This window comes from Hyla sarda, chromosome 5 (genome assembly GCF_029499605.1).
Source record: "Hyla sarda isolate aHylSar1 chromosome 5, aHylSar1.hap1, whole genome shotgun sequence".
NCBI lineage: Eukaryota > Metazoa > Chordata > Amphibia > Anura > Hylidae > Hyla > Hyla sarda.
The window spans coordinates 211,580,429-211,607,761 of record NC_079193.1 but is presented as its reverse complement, the minus strand read 5'-3'; the positions used below and the strand labels follow the sequence as shown (position 1 = coordinate 211,607,761).

General features: G+C 40.2%; 1 protein-coding gene across 2 annotated transcripts in view; it reads right to left on the bottom strand.

The window, feature by feature from the left end:
- EXOC2 (exocyst complex component 2) overlaps positions 1-27,333 on the bottom strand; it is a 205,997-nt gene that overhangs the window by 46,376 nt on the left and 132,288 nt on the right. For both annotated transcript variants that reach the window (XM_056521044.1, XM_056521045.1), the window contains 6 exons: positions 23,745-23,825; positions 22,435-22,494; positions 21,972-22,033; positions 19,140-19,206; positions 16,804-16,920; positions 9,570-9,711 (listed from right to left, as the gene is read on the bottom strand). In XM_056521044.1, the coding sequence (XP_056377019.1) occupies positions 9,570-9,711; positions 16,804-16,920; positions 19,140-19,206; positions 21,972-22,033; positions 22,435-22,494; positions 23,745-23,825 (529 nt within the window). The remainder of the gene's footprint in view (positions 1-9,569; positions 9,712-16,803; positions 16,921-19,139; positions 19,207-21,971; positions 22,034-22,434; positions 22,495-23,744; positions 23,826-27,333) is intronic.

The following is a 27,333-nucleotide window of genomic DNA, read 5'->3' as shown; positions in this document are numbered from 1 at the left end:
CTTAAAAAGCATTCAAACTGCTTGTGCCAGAAAATCTTACTTTTTCAAATCCAGGTGAAGGAAATGGAAGAATGCACTCACCACACAATTGCTGATGTTCATCTGCGCTATTCTTTATTGCAAAACTTGATCGTGTGGTGTACACCTAAACCAGCGGGATGCAGCAAAGGATTCGGGTGCTCGTGCAGGGGAGGAGAAAACAGACATCTTACTTTTTACCTTGGCTTAAAGATGAGACTGTGACGGAGGTTCATGTCTTCTGCAGAATCATGGGAAGTGATGGGAAGAGTTGAGTTTCTGCCACACATAAGAGGAAGACTTATCAAAACCAGAATAAAGAAGAATTGATGCAGTTGCTCATAGCAACCAATCAGATCGCTTCTTTCATTTTTAAAACGGCCCCTGAAAAATGAAAGAAGCAATCTGTTGGTTGTTATGAGCAACTGCACCACTTCTCCTAACACAGGTTTTGATAAGATTTGGGTATCATCTGACCAGTGCACCTTCTTCCACATTTTTGCTGTGTCTTATGGCTCACTTTCAACAACTGCTTTCTTCTGGTCACTCTTCCTCAAAGGCCAGATTTGTACACGACTAATAGTTGTTCTGTGGACAGATTCTCCCACCTCAGCTGAGTTACCATGGGCCTCTTGGTTGCTGATTCATTTTCTCCTTTTCCAGCATGTTAGTTTGGGTGGATGGCCTAATCTTGGTAGGTTTGCCATTGTGCCATATTCTTTCTATTTTCTGATGATGAATTTTTGGTTCTCTGTGAGATGTTAAAAGCTTGGGGTATTTATAATTTTTTTTAAACCTAACCCCTCTTTGTAGTTTATTCCTAACCTGTTTGGTGAGCTCCTTGGTCTTTATGCTGCTGTTTGTTCAGCAATGCTCTCTTCACAAAACAAGTGTATGGGTACTGAGATTAAATTGCAGACAGGTGGACCCTAATAACGTGATTATGTGACTTGCAAAGTGACTTGTGAAGGCAATTGGTCGCACCAGATCTTTGTTAGGGTTTTCACAATAAAGGGAGTGAATACATATGCACTTAACACTTCAGATTTTTTTTTTTTTTTTGGTAAGCGATTTTGAAATCCATGTAATATTTCCCCCCCACTTCCAAATGATAGACTTATTTGTGCAGGCCTATTACATAAAAGCACAATGAAATAAATATGAAGTTAGAAAAGTCCAAGATGAGGGCGATATGTATGTAATGTACTGTACAATAATAGTTTAATTGGCCGGTCATCATTTGAACACAATGTTACAGACCACAGGAACAATTAAAAAGGTGTATTATGGTGGCACACATTTTTAATATATGTTGCTTTTGATGCTATAAAAATACAAAAGCCATATTTACATTCCCTTTTCCAGCTGCCATTCTGATGGTTCCCAGCTGCTGTGATAAACTGTCTTCACTGGATCTGCCCTTTCAGCCAGTCATTGGCTAAGACAGGTCACCATTATGACTAGTGATTTGCTGAATGGGGATTTCCGGAGGTGAAATCATGTTACCGGCACCAGCTGGTAGCAGCAGGGACCAGGAACTGATGGCACAGCAGCTATGGGGATTGGGGAAGGGGAGTATGACTTTTTTTTTTTTTTTTTATAGTACCCAGAGCCAAATGTAAGCTTAGTAATCTGAATATTGTGAATATTGTACAGATTTGTAGTTATTTCCTCCAGTACAATCCAGAGATGTATACATAATTCTGCAAGCATTAGCAATGAAACTGCCTATGAGACTTTTCAATGATTATGCTCAGGAGATTTTTTTATTTTGTGCAGACACCAGGCTCTGTACAACCATCTTATGTCCTGTACAATAACTGCATATCAAGAGCTCAGTCGTGATGTTGTATGTCCGCCTAACAACTGTAAAATGCCAGGAGCACAGCACTGTACTAGAACACTGGGTAGTATTTAGACTAGATGACATATGGCAGATTGGTTGCAAAATATTTAGAAAATATGTTCCATATATCTAAACAGAGTTGCTTAGTAACAGAATGAGTGGGTTGCTGGGTTCACACTACAGAATGTCAGAGCCGAATTCCGATGCAGCAGAATCCCATTGCTTTCAATGGGATTCCGCTGCACAGTACAGTGTGGAAGTTCAGCGCCGGATCATGTTAAAGGGGTATTCAAGGAAAAAACTTTTTTTTATATATTAACTGGCTCCAGAAAGATAAAGAGATTTGTACATTACTTTGATTAAAAAACCTTAATCCTACCAATAATTATCAGCTGCTGAAGTTGAATTGCTCTTTTCTGCCTGGCAATAGTGCTCTCTGCTGACATCTCTGCTTGTCTCGGGAACTGCACAGAGTAAAAGAGGTTTGCTATGGGGATTTGCACTTAGACAGAAAAGAACAACTAAACTTCAGCAGCTCATAAGTACTGAAAGGATTAAGATTTTTTTAATTGAAGTAATTTACAAATCTGTATAACTTTCTAAAGCCAGTTGAATATATATATATATATATATATATATATATATATATACATATATATATATATATATTTATAAACAAGTTTTTTTCCTGGATAACCTCTTTAATTCTTTTGGCAGAATCTGTGTGGAATACGCTGCCGTCTATAGGAACAGCAATGTCCACACAGTCTTTGTGTCGACTGATTCAGTCGGCATTTTCCACCCTCTGAATCGGAACTCTATACTTTCTATTTATGAAATTGAGGTTCTTAGTACAATGAAAACATTGTGTACCATCCCATCTTGGTAGAGTGACATCAGCAGAAAAAACTGCAATAAAAATCATATATATATATATAAACACAATAAACACATCACTACTTAGCCAGTCAGAAGGATGATGCCAGCTTCCCAGATTTGATAACACTCCTTAGTAAATTTCAAACAATGGCACAGCACTCCAATTGTAAATACAGAAAGTGTACATTTATTCAGTCCATGTCAAATGTTCACAGCAATTTGACATGGGCTGAATAGATGCGTACCTTACAGAGCTGTGCCAATGTTTGAGGAGGAAAGAATTGCCTGTACAGCTTACAGACAGAACTGTGTTAAGGCACAGATCTGGAGAAGGATACCCCAATAGCACAGTGACCTACATAATTCTTAAATGGAAGAAGTTTGAAACAACAGATACTCTTCCTAGAGATGGCCACCCTACCAAACTAAGTAATCGAGGAGGAAACGTGACAAAGAACCCAATGGTCACCCTTGCTGAGCTCCAAAGATCCTGTGTGCAGATGGGAAAAAACTTGCAGATTGCCAACCATCACTGCAGCATTCCACCAATCTGGGTTTTATGGGGAAGTGGCCCGTCAGAACCTGAAAGCCTGCCTGGAGACTGTGACTGAGACGGTGATTAAACCAATGGTGTAATAAAACCAAGATTGAACTTTTTGACCTCAATGTTAAATGTCATGTCTGGCGGAAACCAGGCGCTGCTTATCACATGTCCAACACCATTCCTACAATGAAGCATGAGGGTGGCAGCATCATGCTGTGGGGTGTTTTTCAGCAAGTGTGACAGGGTGTCTGGTCAGGGTTGAGGGAAAGCTGAATAAAGTAAAGTACATAGGTGTTCCTAATAAAAACCTAATCCAGAGTACTCTGGAACTTAATTTGGGTCGAAGGTTCACCTTTCAATGAGACAATGACCCTAAGCACATAGTCAAGACAACAAAAGAGTATCTCAGGGACAACTGTGTGAATGTCCTTGAGTGGCCCAGCCAGAGCTCTGACTAGAAACCAATCAAACATCTTTGGAGAGACCCGATAATGGCTGTACACTGATGGTCCCCATCAAACCTGACAGGACTTGAGAAAATCTGCAGAGAAGAATGGCAGAAAATCCCCAAATCCAGGTGAGCAAACCTTGCAGCACCATACCCAAGAAGACCGAAGCATAACTGAGAGAACATGTTTTAACCTTTAACCTGAGCTGTATTTACAAAGTTACTCAGCATTTTATATAGATGATATTATTATATAATCTGTACAATGGTGCTCATGGGGTAATGTGTAGCGCAGCCATTTATTTTTCTTTAAATAAAGAAGACTATGTCCTATGGATACTAGGACCTACAGAATTCTCATCAGAACAAAGTCACGTGCAAAGACAGTTGTCATTCTGCACAGGAACCTGAGGTTCAGTTTAGCTAACCAGAATATTCCTTTTTAGCTTAAAATTGCTCTTCTCTAGAGAAGTGCAACTGTTGTGGGACAGAACAGTCACACTTCAAACAAACGGACTTAGTGCCTTTACTCTAACACTGTAAAATACTGTGCTATTTGGCCTATAGGAGTGAACAGAGAATATACTGGGCACATAGGGGAATCTATAAAAATTATGTGCCTATGATTTGGCATAAAATACTTGCACCCAGGAACTTGCGTAAAAATGTGCAACAGGTTTACACCTGTTATGCCACGTTAAACTAAGTGTGCGTGACTAAACATAAAAGTGGGCATGGTCTAATTGCATGGCAAATTGACTACATGTATGCTAGATAGCTAGTGTATATTGCAGCTGAAATATATGCTTGCTTGGAGTCAAAGTAACTTTTAATATGCTGCACAAGGGGCATTCGCCTCTATATAATAAGGCCAAATCCTACAGCCACAAGATTTTACTTGTCTTATTAAATTTCCATCATAGTTTATAAATATGGTGCATTCATATGGCCAGATACATATGACATTTTTTAAGTGTAGGTATAGGAAGTGACACATTTTAATACACATACGCTTCAAAACCTAAACTTACAAATGAAAAATGCCTCTAAAATACATGTGTACATTTCAGAATTGTTTCTGCCCTCAATTGTTCTGCTTCTATTTTATACCATGTGAATTCAGTCTATGAGGTGTGTCCCACCTGTCTATACCCTCTCTTCTCACAGAAACTGACCAGCTGCTGCATATGCAGATACACAGCTGGTAACCATAAAAGAATTTATCACACACAACCGAAACCATTTATTTTACGGGGAAAATACGTATAATATTCAGAGGTGTTTAATTGTACCCCAGTATTCCATTCTGCACTTGGAGATATATCTTTCTATATTAAATATTGTTGTTTTAAGGCTGATTTATTTAAAATGATATGTGGTAGCTGTAGTGCCAATGTGTCAATGTTTATTTTAAAGAAATGGCTGATTTCTAGTCAGTAACACCTACTTTTTCCTCTGTGGCAAGAACATAAATCAGTAGTCCACACTTCTATTAGTATGAATGGTAGAGATACTGCACAAAGCAATCATAGACTTCTGACCTGTTAGACTCTGAAGATCTTGTGCCAATGATGGGTTGGTTACACAGCGGGTTATACCACAAGTCCACTACTATCTCAAGTCCAATCCTACCTCAACATTTTAATAAAAAGACTGATGACAGGCAGAAATGGACTTTCAACTCCAGAGATATGACCGAATTGAAAAAAACTGATTATAGTCTCAATTGATTTCCCAAAGGATTCCCTAGGTATTTTTGCATGTCTAAGCCTGGCATTGTGCCGACTGCCAGTCCGACTACATCGAGATAAGTTTAGAGGAGGAGAATATGGAAAACCTTACATCACTCAATAAAGAAGGCTTGAATCCAACCAAGATGTTTTTGTACAGTACACAGAGATTATTTATAGTGATTATAAACCATGTGGAATTTAAGGAAAAATATTTCCCCTTGCGACCCAACAATGATCTCGATAAACAAAATAAAGTCATATTAAGACTGCTGTATCTATTTCATAGTTTACCATACCAATTGTTACCAAAGACACAGTCACAGAGACATAATGGTGGAGATTTATCAAAATCTGTGCAGAGGAAGAATGGTAAAGTTGCCCATGGCAACTGGATCAGAATGTTTCTTCTATTCGTCAGAGGCCTTTTTAAAAATGATGCAATCTGATTGGTTGCTTTGGGAAACTGCACCACTTTTCCTCTGCATGTTTTGATCAATCTTCCCAAATAAGCTTATGAGCACATTGCTTATGTCACAATAAGTGAGCTATGCCTGATTGGACTGTGACTTAAAGGGGTACTCCGGTGGAAAACTTTTATTTTTTAAATCAACTGGTGCCAGAAAGTTGAACAGATTTGTAATTACTTCTATTAAAAAATCTTAATCTGTCCAGAACTTATTAGCTGCAGAATACAACTGAGGAAATTCTTTTCTTTTTGGAACACAGAGCTCTCTGCTGAATCACGAGCACAGTGCTCTCTGCTGACATCTCTGTCCATTTTAAGAACTGTCCAGAGTAGGAGAAAAGCTGCTCTGGACAGTTCCTAAAATGGACAGAGATGTCAGCAGAGAGCACTGTGCTCGTGATGTCAGCAGAGAGCACTGTGTTCCAAACAGAAAATAATTTTCTTTGTAGTATTCAGCAGCTAATAAGTACTGGATGGATTAAGATTTGTTTAATAGAAGTAATTTACCAATCTGTTTAAAGGAGATGTCCGGCGCAGACTTTTTCTATTCCGTCCTGCCCGGGCTGCAAAAAAAGACAAAACAAACTTTCACTTACCTCCATATGTTGCCGCGGAGCTCCGCAACAGCTGATCGGTTGGCAGGGCTGTTTACTTCCTACTTCCTTTAGCCCGGTACGTCACACGGCGCTTCAGCCTATCACCGGCCGAGGCGGGACATCGCTGCGGCTGGTGATAGGCTGAAGCGCCGTGTGACGTACCGGGCTAAAGGAAGTAGGAAGCAGACAGCAGGACGGAATAGAAAAAGTCTGCGCCGGACATCTCCTTTAACTTTCTGGCACCAGTTGATTTAAAAAAAAAAGTTTTCCACCGGAGTACTCCTTTAAGTTATATTAGTGGATCACAAAGTCCTTAACATTGAGTCCCTTTAAATACGTATTCTAGTGAGAAGAATGCTTATTGCTGTGAACAAAGGTTTTTAGGGTGCCAGGGGCTTGTAAACTTCTAAGCTTTTAAGGACAAAGAGTTGCGATGCTGCTCACCTGGAGTGCCCAGGTGGTGTGACTTCAGGTCATGGATCTAGCATAGAGATGGAAGTTTTTGGCTGAGCATGGGGTGGGGTTAACTCTCCTCAAGCTCATTAAAGTTGAGAGTGGCATCCTCTACTTAATGGGCTCTTAGATTATATGGGAATCATGGGTATTATTAGCAACAACATCTCATATTTGGCACGGTGTCCCAGATATCTTGGTGACTATATGAGGGAGGAATATTGGTTTTATTGGTGTGTGAAGATTATTTTGCCTTTCTAAAGTGTCATTATTAAGTGCAGTATTGTATTATCCAGAGGTATACAAATCAATCAGGAGCAGGGGCGATGTATCTATTGGTACAGGTTTTATGATAAAGTAATATCTATATGATAATGAGATGGTGTGTCTAAGCCTGTGTTTTATAACCTGTGTATATGGCTCGTGACCCAGACCTTTTTAGATGCTAGCAACACCCCTGATGGGAACACTGAATCATTTGAAGACAGAACTTGTTACACTAATGTAAAACCCATGGAAACAGAATTTGCATCAGTAGCACTGACACAGCTAGTTACAAAAAAATAAAAAATAAAAAAAATAAAAAAAAATGGGGCACAGTTAAAATGCAAAGTAGGACAACTCCACTCATAATTTACACACAGAATTTAAAAGCTGAAAAGGTCGGTGGGGTAGATTTATCAAAACCTGTTCAGAGGAAAAGTTGCTGAGTTGCACATAGCAACCAATAAAATTGCTTCTTTAATTTTTGAAAAGGATTCTGAACAATGAAAGAAGCGATCTGACAGGTTGCTATGGGAAACTCAGCACATTTTCCTCTGGAAAGATTTTGATAAATTTCCCCCTATATTCATATCCAAGTCTACAAGAAAAGCTTAAATGATAAATCCATATATTGTCTAAATAATATAATTACACAGTGCACAAAAATACTGCCATTTAGTGCGTATTCATTATGCAAATTAAATATAATGTATATCAATACTAGAAAAAAAGTGTAATGAGTTGGCCACTACCTGACCACGAAGTATTATTCCAAAGTGACCAGTGCATATATGCAAAAATTAGGAGTTATAGTTGTTATGGAGGTGCTCTGCTTTAAAATGAACCAGCGGTATAACAACTTTATCCAATATTGAAAGTAGACTTGTACAATGTACAGTAGAAAGCGGCATTCACCAGTGTAGGTGCGTTGAAATCTTTAATACTTTATTAGGCCTAATGAAGCGCATGGAACGCTCAAATCAGCTACCGCTGTCCTGTCCGTATTTTTCTCTGCTTTAATCTCCCGTTGAAGCCCAACACTTTTAACATGGTACAATAAAGAGAAGATTTCATCCCATCTACACTGTGCCGTTTTCTACTGTACATTGTACAAGTCTACTTTCAATATTATATATATATATTGTATATTTCTAAGCAATACAGTGCTATGTGCAATTATTATAATGAAGAAAACTCTAAATTTACAAAAAGAGGAGAGAATGTAGAAATGCTAGCGCAGAAGAGGATTTATAGGTAGAAATTTACACAAGTAAATCAAGGTCTTATTACTCATTACTTACCATAACTCATTAGTTACCACAATCCCTAAAAACCTTATAACATTTAAATAATATTACTGTGACAGGAAATGAGGGCTAGTCTAAAGATAATGGAGTTCAGTTGCTCCTCCCTGCCCCCCAGTGACACTAAATGGGCAGTGTAATGCAGGATATATGTAACTGTGAGGCCATGTAACAGCTGCACCTCGTTCTGGTTGGGCAGAATGGTTCAATAATTATTGGTGACAGTAGAGTGGAATGTTTCTGCTAATTGTCAGGATCCAGCAAGGGACGCAGTCGCCAGGGGTTCAATAGGAATTGGGGACTTTGTCCATTTTCACAATGCTTATCTTGAGTTTTAAAGGGGTATTCCAGGAAAAAACTTTTTTATATATATATATCAACTGGCTCCAGAAAGTTAAACAGATTTGTAAATTACTTCTATTAAAAAATCTTAATCCTTTCAGTACTTATGAGCTTCTGAAGTTAAGGTTATTCTTTTCTGTCTAAATCCTCTCTGATGACACGTGTCTCGGGAAACGCCCAGTTTAGAAGAGGTTTGCTAAGGGGATTTGCTTCTAAACTGGGCGGTTCCTGAGACAGGCTTCATCAGAGAGGATTTAGACAGAAAAGAACAACCTTAACTTCAGAAGCTCATAAGTACTGAAAGGATTAAGATTTTTTAATAGAAGTAATTTACAAATCTGCTTAACTTTCTGGAGCCAGTTGATATATATATATATATATATATATATAAAAAAAGTTTTTTCCTGGAATACCCCTTTAAATCATATTTGCCACTATAAGGTTGAGATAAGCCCTGTGGGCAAGTATAATACTAATGTAAACTCCTTACTACTGGGGTGACACACTGTAACAAACCCCGTTCTTATGTCTTTATGGTTGAGATGATACTTTTTCTGTTGTTTTTACTAACAAACAGAAGTAAACAAAACTGAAAAAACAAAAACCAAAAAAAAAACCACATATAACTTGCACCTCTTATGCAAAAGTAACAACACAAAATACACTAGAGGATTACCTGTGGGAGTAAGGCAGTCTTTCCAGTCGAAGTAACCAGCATAAATACCAGGCTCCAGAGATCCAACAATAGGGTCTGCTTTAGTCTCGATAAATTTTTCAAATAAACTTTGGTCCAGTTCCCTTAGAGACTCTGTGCTGGCCTATGAAATGCCAACAACAAACAATCAATGGTTGGGCACACCATTAATGCCACGAGAGGCAATAAGACAATACATACAGAAATCACTGGTTTAAGGCTCCTATATATGCAGATACATATTTTTTTTTGCATAAATTAAAGGGGTACTCCAGTGGAAAATATTTTTCTTTTAAATCAACTGGTGCCAGAAAGTTAAACAGATTTGTAAATTATTTCTATTTAAAAATCTTAATCCTTCCAGTATGTATCAGCTGCTGTATGCTCCACAGGAAGTTATTTTCTTTTTAAATGTATTTTCTGTCTGACCACAGTGCTCTCTGCTGACACCTCTGTTCATGTCAGGAACTGTCTGGAGCAGGAGAGGTTTGCTATGGGGATTTGTTCCTGCTCTGGACAGTTCCTGACATGGACAGAGGTGTCAGCAGAGAGCACTGTGGTCAGACAGAAAAAAAAAACAACTCAACTTCCTCTGTAGTATACAGCAGCTGATAAGTACTGGAAGGGTTAGCTGATAAATACTGGAAGGGTTAAGATTTTTTTAATAGAAGTGATTTACAAATTATAATAATTTATTATTATATATTTATATATTGAGTTTTCCACCGGAGTACCCCTTTAATGCTAAATGTTTTGTATAGATTATTTTTATTGTTTAATAATATATTTATTCTGGAGAGAGTCCTCTATATTTGCTATACTCCACTGCTTAGCATTTCTCTTGATATATGCTGTATCTGCCACTGTGATATTGCAGCTTGTTTTGAAATCAATGATCATGTGGCCTTTTTATATGAGCACCACAAGCCCAGCTTCTTAAATTCTGTGGTGACCAGCTGAAGCCGCACAGCCAGAAGAAATGCAGTATTGCATAGCAGCCATTCAAATGAACGTGCAACAAGATCTGGTCATACGTTTAGTTTGAATTTACTACTGCTGACTTTTGTGGTCAGATTATAGCTAAACAACTCTGGTGTGTATATATATATATATATATATATATATATACTATATATATATATATATTGGCTCAATAAAAGCTGGTGTTTTTATTCCCAAATAAGGTGCAACGTTTCTGCAATAGTAGCCTTTATCAAGCATGGTGAATACAAGAGTAATGCACATTTATTTATACACATCAAACAATTTTCATTGGTTACAACAAAAGTGTTATACATATACAATCATTAATAACCACACCTACAAGGTATATCCATTGGTGCAAAATGCTGTCAATCAAAATGACATCAGGTTGGTATGGTAACAAAATATAAAAAGTGAGTACATAATCAATATATAGTATTCTGCGTAGTTAAAAATCTACTAAACATGATCAATACAGATACCTTCATTCTCAGTCTACCTCGATTATGGATCGCTCGTCCATTTAGCCTAAGTAGATCGTGATGATCTGCACTTGTGTTTGTAAACAAATCATCTGCGCACGCGTTACCAGAGTATCAGCGCAGCACCCTTCAGTCCAATCAATGATCTACCATGCTTGATAAAGGCTACTATTGCCGAAGCGTTGCACCTTATTTGGGAATAAAAACCCCAGCTTTTATTGATCCAAGACCTGCTTGTGTGGTGATTTCTGGACTTGTTGTATTATTCTCCCTGGCTGGCAGCCTTGGCAACCACATGCAAAGAGGTCGGTCCCCGTTGCAGTCTTACCGTTTGATATATATAAATAACAAAAATAGGAGAAGAGCAGCACTCCAAAATGACCAGAAGAGTTGTGGGTGCAGGCGGTCTAAGGAACCTTGGTCATAGTTCCAGTAATGTAGTTTCCAATGAAGGTGGCTGCAGCACACCAGAGTAACAAAAAGATAGTGTAGCTTTAATCCAGCAATACAAAGGTACAACGTTTCTGTGGTCTCACGTACAATGTTGTACCCTTGTATTGCTGGATTAAAGCTAAACTATCTTTGTGTTACTCTGGTGTGCTGCAGCCACCTTCATTGAAAACTATTTATCTATATATATTCACATACACATGCACAACAGGTGAAATAAGTATTAAACATATCACCATTTTCCTCACTAGATATATTTCCATAGGTTTGTTTGACTTGAAATGTTCACCAGATGTTGGTAACAACCCTAGTATTCCAACCATACAAGGAAACCAAAACAAATAAGCTCAGAAATTAAGTTCTGTGTAATAATTTTAAAAGACACAAGGAAAGAGTATTGAACACATGGAGAAAGGGAGATGCAAAAGGCATGGAAAGCTAAGACAACAGGTGAAATCTATCAGGGATTAAAAAGCAAACCAGCCCCTTGTCAGGGCAAATTAATATCAGCGAGTTCAGTCCCAACTGATGGCCTACAAAAAAGGTTCCATTGCCAAGATATCACACAAGACACATCTCATGATGGGTAAAAGCAAAGAGCTGTCTTCAGACCTCTACAACCTAATTGTTGCAAAACATGATAATAGCGTTGGTTACAGGCGCATGTCTAAGCTTCTGAATGTTCCAGTGAGCACTGCTGGGGCCATAATATGGAAGAGGAAAGACAATCATTTCACTATAAATTTGCCTCGACCAGGTGCTCTTTGCAAGATTTCTGACAGATGAGTGACAAATATATTCAAAAGAGTTGTCCAAGAGCCAATGATCACTTGTGGAGAGATTCAAAAAGGCCTGGAATTAGCAGGTACTGTTGTCTCACAGAAAACAGTAGGTAATGCACTCCGCCGCCATGGCCTGTATGCACATTCACCACACAAGACTCCATTGCTGAATAGAAAGTATGTTGAAGCTTGTTTCAACATTTTGGAAAGCCATTGGAATACCGGGAGACTAATATGATGGTTCCTCATTCCTGTATTCACCAAGCTGCCCAATACAGGAATGAGGAACAGGCTTCCTCATTCCTGCAGCTTTCAGAACTATACCGGATCTTGGGAGCAGGGCCGTGACATGTCCTGAGGAAACTGAAGAATGTCAAGCCAACGCTGAGCATATACAGTAGCTTGCTGACATCATTTCACCTAATGGGGTGGCCACAGAGTGGGGACGTGATGCTGGGAGACTGCAGTACTTCCAGAAGAGTTCCTCAATTGTGAACCATGCAAAATTTGTAACTGGAATACATTAGGGACTTCCATGAATTTAAAAACAGAATTGTCTACAACAAAAAGCTTTTGCCCAGCGTACTCCTTTAAGTTATTAAATAATTCTATTCAGTCAAATTTTTCTGCAAATGAGTGACATCTAGGAACACAATTACAATGGTAACTGAAACCCAACTGTTCTACAGACCTGAATTACACATCTGTCTACCTGTACAATGATACAGGAGTTGAGGATCACTGCATGACAAGACAGATTTGCAATTAAAGGGGTACTCCATTGGAAAAAAAAATTTTTCATATCAACTAACCAGAAAGTTAAACAGATTTGTAAATTACTTCCATTAAAAAATCTTAATCCTTCCAGTACTTATCAGCTGTTGTATACTACAGAGGAAATTCTTTTCTTTTTGCATTTCTTTTTTGTAGAAGTTGAGTTGTTCTTTTCTGTCTGACCACAGTGTTCTCTGCTGACACCTCTGTCTGTGTCAGGAACTGTCCAGAACAGGTGCAAATCCCCATGGCAAACCTATGCTGCTCCTGACAGTTCCTGACAGAGGTGTCAGCAGAGAGCATGGCGGTCAGACTCAACTTCCTACTCAACTTTCTCTGTAGTATACAGCAGCTGATAAGTAGTCGAATTATTAAGATTTTTTTTAAATAAGAAACTTACAAATCTGTTTAACTTTCTGGCACCTGTTGATTAAAAAAATAAATAAAAAATTTGTGTCTGCAGTCCATTTATTCTGGTGCTGAATTTGGAAGTTCTTCTCCAGCTACCGCATGACCATCAGCAGGACCAGGCTATAACACTGACATCCCAATCCTGTACTGTAACAGGAAACTGAAATAATTAATTGATATCTTCTCCAATTGTAAACAATGCCAATAAAAGAAACAAAAACATTTAAAAACTTTTGGTCTGGCCATGAAGAAGGTCCAAAACACAGCTGTTCATGAAAATGTTAAAACATCTTTAGGGTACGTTCACACGTACGCAGATTTGATGCACAGGATTTTCTGCTGCAGATTTCAATATAAACTAAATGACTGGGCACAGCTTCTTATCTGCAGTTACAAATCCTGCGCATCAAACCTGTGCAGGATCCTGTATGTGTGAATGTACCCTAAAAGAAGAAAAAAAATTACCTACAAAAAGAGTCTCCATACAGTGGTCTCCCGACATACGATCATTTCAACATAAAATGGCCTCTCGGAGCCCATCATATGTTGAAGACAGCATCAACATACGATGCTACTGTGTGTCGGGGCCATCGCAAAAATGGCTATCCAGCAGTGCTGACTGCTTCAGCAGTGGGATAGCATTGTAAGGTGCCCCGGAACTAAGACCTGGGAGCGGTGAGAATTTGAGAAGCTGGACTCTCAGCAGCCGACCCGCAGACCCGGTGGTCACCGCCTTGCCAGATGCAGCTCCCGTGATGACTGTACTAGCTGTAGAAGTGGGGTCTGTAGTGGAATGTGTCTGCTACATACCCGTTGTCCACAGTGACAGGGCAGACAAACAGAACTGGACCTTCAGGACCCGCCCGCCAGGCATGGGGACAGCCATTGTTAGCTCAGGTATTGGGAGATGGAGACATCAGGGGGAGTGGTTGAGTGGCAGTACCCACACATGGACGCTAGGCAGAGCGCGAGGTGTGAGAAGAGGAGATGCTCGGGCAGGTGTGAGGTTTTGCAGGGAGCCGTGGATGATGCCTGGATGGGGCGGATTGCATAATTGTGAGAGAGGGGGAACATCTGTTAATGATATTACAGCTTGGGGTAGAGAAGTTGCAGAACTGTAGAATCCGCACTACTCTATTCACACATGAGGGTCAGGAGATATCCTGAGAGGAGGTTTAAAGTCACATTACAATTGAATCTGCAGAATTGGACCCCAGCAGCTAGATGTGTAAGGCAGTCTTTCCCAACCAATGTGACTCCAGCAGTTGCAAAACTACAACTCCAAGCATGCTCAGACAGTCAATGGCTGTACAGGCATGCTGGGAGTTGTAGTTATGCAACAGCTGGAGGCACACTGATTTGTTAAACACTCCCCATACACTCAACATACAATGGTTGTCCTGGAATCAATTACCAGTTTTCCATAGAGATATGTACGCAGCAAACAATGGTTCTGGGGCTCCAGAAACAATTACTGTACCAGTTTTCCACAGACATATGTACTCCTGGAACCAATTAATATTGTACCACTGTACATGTACATTATCTGAATAGCATGATATATATTGTTATGCTTGAGTACAAGGTATCACAACAGAAAGTCAGCAATCTCAGACTAAAAAGTGTACTTTACACAGAGACGAGTATGGCCAAGACATCTACGGAAAAATATGATAGCTCTGATCACACTCTTGATAGGTCACCAGAGATAACATGACAAGAAAAAATACATAATTTAACTTGATATGTAATGTCGCCCACTCTGACATTTTCATGTTATGAGAAATAATCCCATTTATAACTCATAAAGGAGAAGCAAAGGCAGAGACTTTATTGATACTTCTTCTTTGATGATTATGATCTGAAGGGTAAGATGCTGACACGGAATATTTTGCGTGCCAAAAACCTTAAGTAGAAATCTGAAGGCAGGAAGTGGATTAGTACTGTGTATAATCTGTGAGATAAATTGTTATTTGGAACTCTTACCTGTAGTAAGGGAGAGTAGTGTAGGAGAGAAAGACTTGAACCTTTACATAACTGTTGAATTGCATATACAGCTGCTGAAAAGAATATGTGCATGTACCTAGTAAATTACACTGAGATTTTACTAACCTCTGTTTGGAATAAATGACATTTTATTCATTTAGCCAAGCTCACAGACCAAGGCAATAGTTTACACTCACAAATAATGGTTTGTGAAATCAATCCCCTACAATAGACATACAGTGCTCTCATTGACAAAGAAACATCAAAGGGGTACACCGCCCCTAGACATCTTATCCCCTATCCAAAGGAGATGTCTGATCGCGGGGGTCCCGCCGCTGGGGACCCCCGCGATACCGCCGCTGGGGACCCCCGCGATACCGGCTGCAGCACCTCAGACATCGAACTTCGCTCGGTGCCGGATGACTGGCGATGCAGGCCGAAGGCTCGTGACCCCACGGTCACGACCTGCTCGTGACGTCACGGCCATGCCCCCTCAATGCAAGTCTATGGGAGGGGGCGTGACGAACGTCACGCCCCCTCCCATAGACTTGCATTGAGGGGGGTGCAGCCATTATGTCACAAGCCTCTGGCGCTGCACCCAATGCTCTAAACGAATGCTGGGTGCACATGGAAGATCGCGGGGGTACCCTGCCGCGGGACCCCCAAGATCAGACACCTCATTCCCTTACCTTTGGATAGAGCATAAGATGTCTAGGGGTGGAGTACCCCTTTAAACCTGTGGTTGCAGCTTGTGCTTGTCAGTGGATCAACCAATTCTCTCTTAATATTGATCTGTCTGGCCCATCATGAGAATGTTCTCTATGTATGCCTGACCTCACGTAACCAATGCACAGATTGGCTTAGATGGTGGGCAATTTGTCAAAATGACCATCCTGCTTCTCTCAGTCCAATCATAAGGACCCTCTGTCTGTCAACTGTGCAAAATGTCTTAGAAAGCGTTGTACAGGTCCTATCATGAATTAGATCCTATCCTATCATGTATTAAAACAAGAAATGCGTCCCAGGAAGTCCTAAGTTTGGCTGGTCTCTTGTTCTATAAGATTTCTATAAACAGTTTGTTTTTAATGGACATAGAGATAATCTCACAGTGTGAATCCATTATATATTTTATTGTTCAGGTTTTGGCTTTAGTGTGCCTTTCAGTGTTCACAATTAACCCTTGGATCCATAGGGATGAAAGGGGGCTTTAGTTGCTCATTATATCCTAGGTATAGTCAGAAATAAAAATTCAGCCTATTGCTTATGTAAAACATTTAAAGGGGATAACAATTGACACATTTCATTCTGGTGGAGTAGAGATACACTGAAGAACAATGCGGACAATACCTTTGTTATGGTCTCTATTCCCTGAAAGCCATGTTTCTCAAAATGGTCAGCAATGTTTATCAAAGTATGTCGTCCCAGATAGTTACAATTGCTTAAAACAATTAGGAGCTTTTTCTCCTGAAATGAGATATGAAAAAAAAAATGAAAAAAAAAGAAACAAAATTTAATATTAATGGGTAGGAGCATATTTGACGTGATAATGAATTTTTACACTATAAGATGCCATTTTTAGTAAGAAAAAAATCTTGTTAAAAAGTCCCAGCATCTGCAGATAGAAGGGACAGAATACATTCATGTTGCTCAGTGTCCAGGATGCCTTAAAGTGGTACTCCACTGGAAAACTATTTTGTTTAAATCAACTGTTGCCAGAAAGTTAAACATATTTGTAAATTACTTCTATTAAAAAAAATCCTTCCAGTACTTAGGTGCTGTATGATCCAGAGGAAGTTCTTATCTTTTTGAATTTCCTTTCTGCCTGACCACTGTGCTCTCTGCTGACACCTCTTTTCATTTTAGGAACTGTCCAGAGTAGGAGCAAATTCCCATAGAAAACCTACATGCTCTGGACAGTTCCTAAAATGGACAGAGGAGTCAGCAGAGAGCACTGTGGTCAGACAGAAAGGAAATTCAAAAAGAAAACAACTTCCTGTGGATCATAACAGCAGCTGATAAGTACTGGAAGGATTACATTTTTTATAGAAGTAATTTACAAATCTGTTTAACTTTCTGGCACCAGTTGATTAAAAAAAAAAAAAAAAAAAATCCACTGGAGTACCCCTTTAACACCACAAAATTGTTAATTGTTAATACTGTTGAATTAGCCATGAGTAGTCAGAGTTGTGAAGATACAGCTTTTCCTCTTGGACCATTTTTTTTCCTAAGAACTTATTGGGCCAGAATAATGTTTGTTTTGAGACATGAGCAATAGTTAGGAGGTCAGGGAAGCCGGGACCTTAGTCAGGGGTCAAGTCCAGGGGAAAAAAAAGTGTGGGAACTTACCCAAGATTTTCACTCAAGGGCTGGTCCTGCAGGAATCCTGCTAATGGGAACAGTGTTCCTGCTGTGGAAAAAGTGCAGGAACTCAGTTCCCACGCGTTCCTGCAGGACTTGAGCAATGACCAGAGAATTTGACATCATATAGTATTATATACATATTGACTGCTGAATGTTGCTGTCATGCTGTTGTCTAGAAGAAATCAGTATTACTACTGAATACAGACTATACAGCATGCAGGGAAGCCAGGAGCCATGCAGCAGCCAATGTGTGTTTTGAGAAATACTATAGCACGGCAGTCCCGTGTTCTTACACCTTATATACTGCTAATGCATAGGTACTGCACACTATTACAAAACATAAATCTTCTCCTTTGTGTATATGTAGCATGTGCAAATGTTTTTTTTTACTTAAGTGTATGTATGCAATTAATGAATAATTCACTGATCGTATGTTTGGTCCTAACCACACAGTAGTCAAGCCTAGTAAGAGTGCCTTAAAACAAGCTCCGATGTACGAGATCAGAGCTTGTTTACAGCGGCCATATCAGCCCATCTAATAGGGCCCTCGGGAAGAGAGAGTGAATGTAATGTATGGCACTCAATGAATCGGCATGAATGGTAATTACAGTAGATTACTATGAAAAATGGAGACACTCTGCAATATTTTGAAAGCTTCTTATACAATAGTTGATATGGACCTTGTAGATCCTCTGCAATTTATTAAAAGGAAACTGACAGGCTGTTCACCTACACTAAATCCAATACACTGGGTTATAGTGCGGGTGACCAGGAGTAAAATGATGCATTACTTACTTAAATTGGTCAAAGCATTTAGAAGATATGGCCCCCAATGCTAGAAGGCTAATTAGGTCTAGTGCGTTATGGAGGCTGGAGTGGGCTTGCTGAGCTTCCCTGCCTCTGTCCTGTATGCTGTGCTATGCCCGCCCATCTTATGGATATTCATTATTCTTCACTCTCACGTCCTAGTCATTATGATATAAAAGGAAAGATAAGCCAGTGGCGCATGCAAAAACACCAAAGCGCCCAAAGTAGGCTCTCACGTAACTAGGACATGAGAGGGAAGAATAATGAATATGCATAAATGGGTGGGAATAGCGCTGCATCCAGGATGGAGTCAAGGATGCTCGGTAGGCCGGCTCCCACCTCAATTGCTCAATAAACCTAATAAACATTCTAGCAATGGAGACCATATCTTGAAACGCATTTTACTCCTGTTCAACCGGCACCATAACCCAGCGTTAGTGCGAGTTAGTGTGTTACGTGTAAATCTAAATCTCTGAAGCAACAAAAAAGCATCAAATGAACAATTAAATACGTACAGAGGATATTGTGGGCTCTTCATTAAGACTTCCGAATAAGTCAGGAGATGAAATATCAGCTGAAACACTAAGAAATAAATACAAAATTAGTTAAGAAATACAAGGAAGCGACAAATTGACATTTCAGTTAGCATTTAAGCACAAAAAAGTCCCGAAAAGTGTTGACTATGCGGTCATACGTATCTCGTGACTATTATTATGTTTTCTAGGAATTTTATTTACAGCCAAGCAATTTTAAAGAAATGTGCTACTTGTTTTTAGGTAGCTCTGACCCTGTAGGATGTAGAGATTGTTAATCACTAAAATATGCTGAATGCATTGAAAACAGTTGTTTGTTTTACCTGCTATGTAGGAAAATTAACTCTTCTACATAAACAGCTTGCTGTGAAATGACCACAGTAAGACATAATTAAGAAAATAAAGACTATTCGAGAAAACATTGTGCACTTTTATTAAAGAAGATGTCCAGCTAAAACGAACTTATCTCCCCTAACTGATCGCCGGGGGTCTGATCGCTGGGACTCTCCATGGTCTATGGAACAGGCCCCATAGGCTTCAGTGAGAAGTGCGAGCGGTAGACGGCACGTGCTCCATTCATTTGTGTGGGAGCGTCAGAGATGCCCGAGTGCTGTACTTGGGTCTCTTCAGCGCTCCCAAATAAATGAATAGAGTGCATACTGTCTACCACTCGCACTGCTCACTGAGAGGCGGGGTCCTGTTCCAGAGGTCTCTGGGGGTCCCTGTGGTTGGATTCCCACGCTATCATCTACTTATCCCTTATATTGTGGAAAGGGGATAACTTACCGTATATACTCAAGTATAAGCTGTCCCAAATATAATCTGAGGCCCCTCATTTCACCCCAAAAACCCAGGAAAAGTTATTGACTCGACTATAAGCCTAGGGTTGGAAATACATCCTCCCCCCAAGTCATCATCCAGACCCTCGTCATCATCACCCCCGTCATTATCCCCCTCATCATCACCCCCCTCGTCATCATCCCCCCTCGTCATCAACCCTCCTCGTCGTCATCATCCCCCCCTCGTCATCATCCCCCCTCGTCATCCCCCTCGTCATCATCACCCTCGTCATCCTCAGCCCGTCATCATCCCCCTCGTCATCCTCACCCCGTCATCCTCACCCAGTCATCACCACCCCGTCAGCATCCCCCCCCGAGATACTCACCTCGTCATCATCACCCAGTCATCATCATCCCGTCATCCTCACCCCCGTCATCCTCACCCCCGTCATCCTCACCCCCGTCATCATCATCCCCCCCCTTCATCATCTCCGCCTGTCAATCCCAGTGGTCTGCAACCTGCGGACCTCCAGATATTGCAAAACTACAACTCCCAGCATGCCCGGACAGCCATCGGCTGTCCGGGCATGCTGGGAGTTGTAGTTTTGAAACATCTGGAGGTCCGCAGGTTGAAGACCACTGCGGACTTCGTCATCAACCAGACCCCCCTTTTGTTTTCTACTCACCTCCCCTCGGTGGGAAGGAAGGGTGAGCTGGTCCGGGCCGTCCATATTCAACCTCCTATGCTGCAGGGACCGTCCGGTGGGGAGGGTTAGTTGTTCTGGGCTGTCCATCTTCACCGGGAGGCCCTCTTCTCCGCTCCGGGCCCGGCCCCAGACTAGTGACGCTGTCTTGAAGCCACCGCGTAGGGACGTCAGGGACGTCTGCTGCGCACGGACATGCCTGCGCGGTGGCGTCAAGGCAACGTCACTAGTCCGGGGCCGGCCCGGAGCGGAGAAGAGGGCCTCCGGGTGAAGATGGACAGCCCGGAATGACTAACCCTCCCCACTGGACGGTCCCTGCAGCATAGGAGGTCCAATATGGAAGGCCCGGACCAGCTCACCCTTCCCACCGAGGGGAGGTGAGTAGAAAACAAAAGGGGGGTCTGAATGATGACGAAGGCCGCAGTGGTCTTCAGCCTGCGGACCTCCAGATGTTTCAAAACTACAACTCCCAGCATGCCCGGACAGTCGATGACCGGGACCATCCCCTCACAGCTAAAGCCAGAAAAGTTTTTTTGTTCACTCGAGTATAAGCCGAGGGGGACGTTTTCAGTACGAAAAATCTTGCTGAAAAACTCGACTTATACTCGAGTATATACGGTAGTTTTGGCTTGACAATCCCTTTTATACTTTAGTTATGATGGATCTGTCTCCTGAAACCTCAAAATATTTCTTTCATGTAATATGTAAATGCACCATCCAGTGGGCCAAATCGCAGCAAGTGCCCACTCTCTCCTCCACTATGCTTTCTCTGCACTTTCTACTGTCTTGATAGATGGCCACTTTGCTGTCAAAGACACTCATGCTAGCAATCACAGTGCAAAGGAACTGTCACTCAAGTCAGAGGGTAAGGATCAAGGCTGTGACAGCAGGGTAAGGCTGTGGGCACTTGTCCCGATCAGGCCTACCCACTAGGCATTTGGGGCTCATTTACATATTTCATAAAAGTGGATTAACTCATTACCGAAACCTAATTTTACATTAAAAAAATACGTTATTATTTGTTATTCAGGTACCCTTTGAAAGTTATTGACTTAAAGATGATGTAAAGTACAACATAGGTCGATATGGGTATCAGTATGGTCTTGTGTGTTGGCATATAAAGATTGGCAACGAAAGTGCCCTTGGGGCCCAGCGTTTTTTTTTTTTTTGTTTTTTTTATCTGTTTGCTTAAATGGATATTACAGTAAAATGTACATATAAATTCTGCGTAAATTCCTGTTTAAATGTAATTTAGGCAGAGATAATATGTCAGAAAAAGAACTTTAGTCACCTTTTAAAAGCAGAAAACAAAGCAATGTTGAGTAACTTACTGCATTGTATCCACATCTCCTTCGGGTTTGTTACTTAGGTATTCAAGAGTAGATATAAAAGCCTTGATATAAATAAACACATAAAACTAAGTATAAGATAACTTGATATATCAATAATGAGAAAGCAAATATGAAAGTATAAACCTAACATGTTATAAAGTAAGGTAGAGTAGAATTTTCACATATTTGCTGATAATGGGGTAAAGTGTGTTATAGCATTATTTTTGTCATAAAGCAGATATTCCATACCTTGTGAAGTGAAATTACACGGACCATGAGTTTTCCTAACACTAACCCAGTGCTTCCCAACCAGGGTACCTCAAGCTGTTGCAAAACTACAACTCCCAGCATGCCCGGACAGCCTTTGGCTGTCCGGGCATGCTGGGAGTTGAAGTTTTGCAACTGCTGGAGGCACCCTGGTTGGGAAACACTGCACTGAACTAATAAAATAATTTCTACTGACCTGGATTATGTTAATGCAGAGAGTGCACAAATGATCCTGTGTTTTCGGATTCTGAAAAACCTGTTAAAATTTTTTTTTATATATATATAAAAACATGTCCATTGTATACAGTAAGACAGCAAATGAGTGAGAAAGGCATTTTTTATTACAATAAAAAGACATAATACAGAAAGGCCATCCAAATTTTACAATTACCCAGTACTATACACCACCCACTTGTTTTAAAACAAATGAAAACAAGCACACATATATATGTGTGTGTGTGTGTATATATATGTATATATATATATATATATATATATATATATATATATATATATATATATATATAACATATTAATCTCCTGGAAGTTTTAATTGGTTCTTTAAAAAAATCCTTTTTTGCTGTATATGTGGCCGGGCTGGAATATAAACAAAAAAAACAAAAACCTGTACTATTCTGACCCAATTCCCCATCACTCTGACGGTGCCAGACCTGCTACATGGCACTTCTTTGTTTTGGTTTTAACGTAAGAAAGTGCCCGCTTAGCCAATCACTGGTTGAGGTGAGTCAATGCTGTGGCTACCAATTGTCTGAGTGGACATTTCCTTGTGTCGGGACTAAGACCAGGAAGTGTTGCACAGCGGGATGGGGCACGGTCACTGTCATAAGTGTCCTTTTCCTGGGATCGCCAGCAATCCGCTATATCTGTGAGGAAACCTGTCAGTGTTTATTCTTTCCTGCAGCGCCACCACAGGAGAAAATCCAACATTACACCATGCCAGTGTAGATTAAGGGGTTATTTGTGTAATGCAGGACAAGGCAGGTCCTCCAGAGTGATGGATGCTCTTTGTAGCCACTCTCTACTTTGGCAGAGTAATGAGATTTCTCAACTAAGGAATGCAGTCACGCAACATTTCTAATAAGTAATTAGAAACAGATGTCCAGCGCGGAGGTCAAGCAATACGACATTTCTTTATTCAACCATAACGCAAAGTGATGACAGGTGACGCGTTTCGGCCACAATCAACGGCCGTTGTAAGACTTCGTATTGCTTGACATCCGCGCTGGACATCTGCTTCTTATCATTTACACGTGAACCAAGGTCCGGTTCTGTCCGGGACGCGGGAGGGGTGACCGAGTGAGCTATGCCGCACTTGCCATATGTAATAAATAATTACATATAAAAAAATAGAATTTAAAAAGAAAGAAAAAAAAACCCTCATGAATACGGGACAACCTGACACAGGTAGACCTGACTGACAATTCAAAAGACACAAGAGAAAAAAGAAAACAAGTATGATCCACTCTCATGCATTTGTATACTTACACTTGCTTCAGCAGGTTTACATTCTATGACACCTTTTAGTGACTGCAGAGCCTGAGTAACACTCTGCTCGAACTGTGATGGCTACAAAATGTTAAAATAAAACAAAAATTAGATTAGTATTAAAAAAAATACCAACACACTGTAAGGCCAGTCCTATAGTGTCACTACCTAGATAGGATACACAGCTGTAAGGTCTTGAGATACTGGAACAATGTAAAATGTATACTATAGAATATACGTTTACGTTTAAGAATTTCCGAAAACTGGGTAAGGGATGAAGGGTAAAACCTGACAGAAAGCCTTTACTTTAAAAACTTTCCTTGAAAGGGAAACTGACAGCTGGTTAACAAGCACTAAAACTCAGAACACATGGTTATAGTGCAGGCGAACCGTATTAAAATGAGGTATCACTTACCTGTATCCATGGTCTGGTTGCTAAGATAGAGCAGTTTTTAGTCGGCATCGCTAATATGTTAATCGCTGACTTTGCGTAATGGAGGTGGGACACAGAGACACACAGAGACAGGGATGCTGGATATACCGGGTCGGCCACCATTGCACAATGTCTGCTAATAATGGGTCTATTTCTGAAACCAGACCACTTCATTTTAGACCATTTCACTTGCACTATAACCCTGTGTATCAGTGTTAGATTCACTTTAATATTTATTAATACAGTCCATATTTTATATATTTGAAATGAATGAGCTTCCTGTACATTTATAGAAAGTCTAGTAAGCCCAGCTCCCCCACCTACTGTGTTTAGGTATTTTTTATTATTTTTATTTTAGCCTTCTGGAGGCAAATTAGCCTTTAAAGTCAGCAGCCTACATATAGATTGTAGTAGGCTAGTGTAAAACTAAGGGCGCTTTCACACTATAAAAATGCACCCGTTATGAACGCCCGTTATAAAAAGAGGGGAAATCGGCAGTTATACGGCCGATACAAAATCACTAACGGCTATCAGAAAATCCCATTATAGTCTATTTCTCCCATTCATTCGCCAGTCACAAAATAACGGCTATTATTAATAACGGGCGATAACGGGTTAAAACGGCTATTAGAAAAATCCCATAGACTATAATGGGATTTTCTAATAGCCGTTAGTGATTTTGTACCGGCCGTATAACTGCAGATTTTCCCCTCTTTTTATAACGGGTGAATTTTTATAGTGTTAAAGCGCCCTTAAAATAAAAAAAATAAAAAAATAAAAATATTTACAGTAAAAACAAAAACAAAAAGTTTCTAAAAGCCTCTAAACATTAAACAACTATCTTTCTACAACTAGTGAGTGAAACAGATTTCATGACATGTTTTGAAACAGAAATTGCCAGTATACCTCATTGGTGGTTATCTAAGTAGTTTTAAGTGGGAGTGCTTAGCCAATTTGAATTACTTTTCTAATATACTTTTTCATAAAATTTTGTAACTTTATGTGTTAAATAATCCCCTAAAAGTTTGGCCACCTTCAAGGTGAGTGTCCCCAGCAGCAGCCTGGCAGAGACAAAAGTCAGGAAATGCAGGTGGGACTTCAGCTCAGTACAGTGTATAGAGTGCAAAGTAGAGTTCTGAAAGCTGAGGGGGGGGGGGGGGGTGCTCTCGTGCTCTCGGACCATCACCGTCCATGTGTGTAGCAGAGTGAGGGAGGAAGTTCTCCTAAGCAGGCTTCAGATTATGTCACACCTCCTGGTTTCATAACCCTAATTGATAACCTAATAGGGTTTCATAACCATAATTGTGAAGTATTGGTGTAGCACCATGGTCAATCTACTCTGAGGCATTAGGCATTGGTGGCTGGAAATCCTGACTGATCTGTCCCTGATTCATCTTCACAAAGGTCAGTCTCTCCACATTTTTTGTGGACAGAAGAGTTCGCCTTGGGGTGACTATGGCCCCGGCCACACTAAACACCCGCTCTGATGGCACACTACTGGTTTTTAGGGGAGAAGGGCCTTGGAGAGAGAGGTGACCAAGAACCAATAGTCACTTTGGCTGAGCTCCAAAGATCCTGTGTGCAGCTGGGAGAAATTTGCAACCAGTCAACCATCACTACAGCACTTCACCCATCTGGGCTTTATGGCAGAGTGGCCAGAAAAAAGCTTCTACTCCATAAAAGACACATGGAAGCCTGCCTGGAGTTTGCATAAAAAGCAATTAAAGGACTCTTGGACTGTGAGAAACAATATTCTCTGGTCTGATGAAACCAAGATTTTACTTTTTTGCCTTGATTCTAAGCTTCCTGACTGAAGGGAACCTGCCACTCCTCATCACCTGCCCAATGCCATCTCTACAGTGAAGCATGGTGGTTGCAGTATCGTAGGGGTGTTTTTTTTTAGAGGCTAGGACAGGGAGCTGGTCAAGTTTGATGGAAGGATGAAGGGAGCAAAGTACAGATATATTCATAATGAAAACCTTATCCAGTGCTCTAGACATTAGATTTGGCTGAAGGTTCCCCTTCCAACAAGACAATGGCCCAGATTTATCAAACTGTGTGAGAGAAAAAATAGAGAGATTTCCCCCCAGCAACCAATCACAGCTAAGCTAACTAGCTCTGGTAAAGTGAACGCTGAGCTGTGATTGGTTGCTGTGGGAAAATCACTCCAGTTTTAATCCTATACTCAAAAAAGTAGTTTACTCGGTCCTCAGCTATATCACTCAAAAAATAATGTATGATGGATGGATAGTTCAGGTGGAAAAAATTTATAGACTTTCAGACCAATAAATATTATAAAATTTTATAAAGAAAATAACAAAAAGAAGATGACAAAAGGAATCACAGCCGTAGGGCCCTACGGCTGTGTAACAATTATTAAAATAATGGCATAAATATCTATCACAAATAGTGGATAAGCCCTGGGGAGTATAAGAATAATCACATATAATGGATTAAATACAGTCACATGAAGCAATGTTATCAATAAAGTTGTACAATGTAACCCTGTAAGAGAATGTGTCAATATAGCAATATGGCAATGTGTCTATATGCCGGCTTATTGTTTCAAAACCTGTAAATAAGTTCTGGCAAAGAAAGTCAGAACTGACAGAACTTTCTTTGCTAGGACTTGCACCATCTACTTTTCTTTTAGGACCAACGTTGATATCCCAGAGACCAATATAAAGACCGGTCTTGCCTGCTTTATGTTTGTCATTTTTTATTTACAGGTTTTGAAACAATAAGCCGGCATATAGACACATTGCCATATTGCTATATTGACACATTCTCTTACAGGGTTACATTATACAACTTTATTGATAACATTGTTTCATGTGACTGTATTCAATCCATTATATGTGATTATTCTTATACTCCCCAGGGCTTATCCACTATTTGTGATAGATATTTATGCCATTATTTTAATAATTGTCACACAGCCGTAGGGCCCTACGACTGTGATTCCTTTTGTCATCTTCTTTATTAAATTTTTTAATATTTATTGGTCTGGAAGTCTATAAATGTTTTCCACCTAAACTATCCATCCATCATACATTCTTTTTTTGAGTGATATAGCTGAGGACTGAGTAATCTACTTTTTTGTATATTTTTTTTCTTTCCCTCATTCTCATTGGGGTGTGAGAACATCTCAGTTAA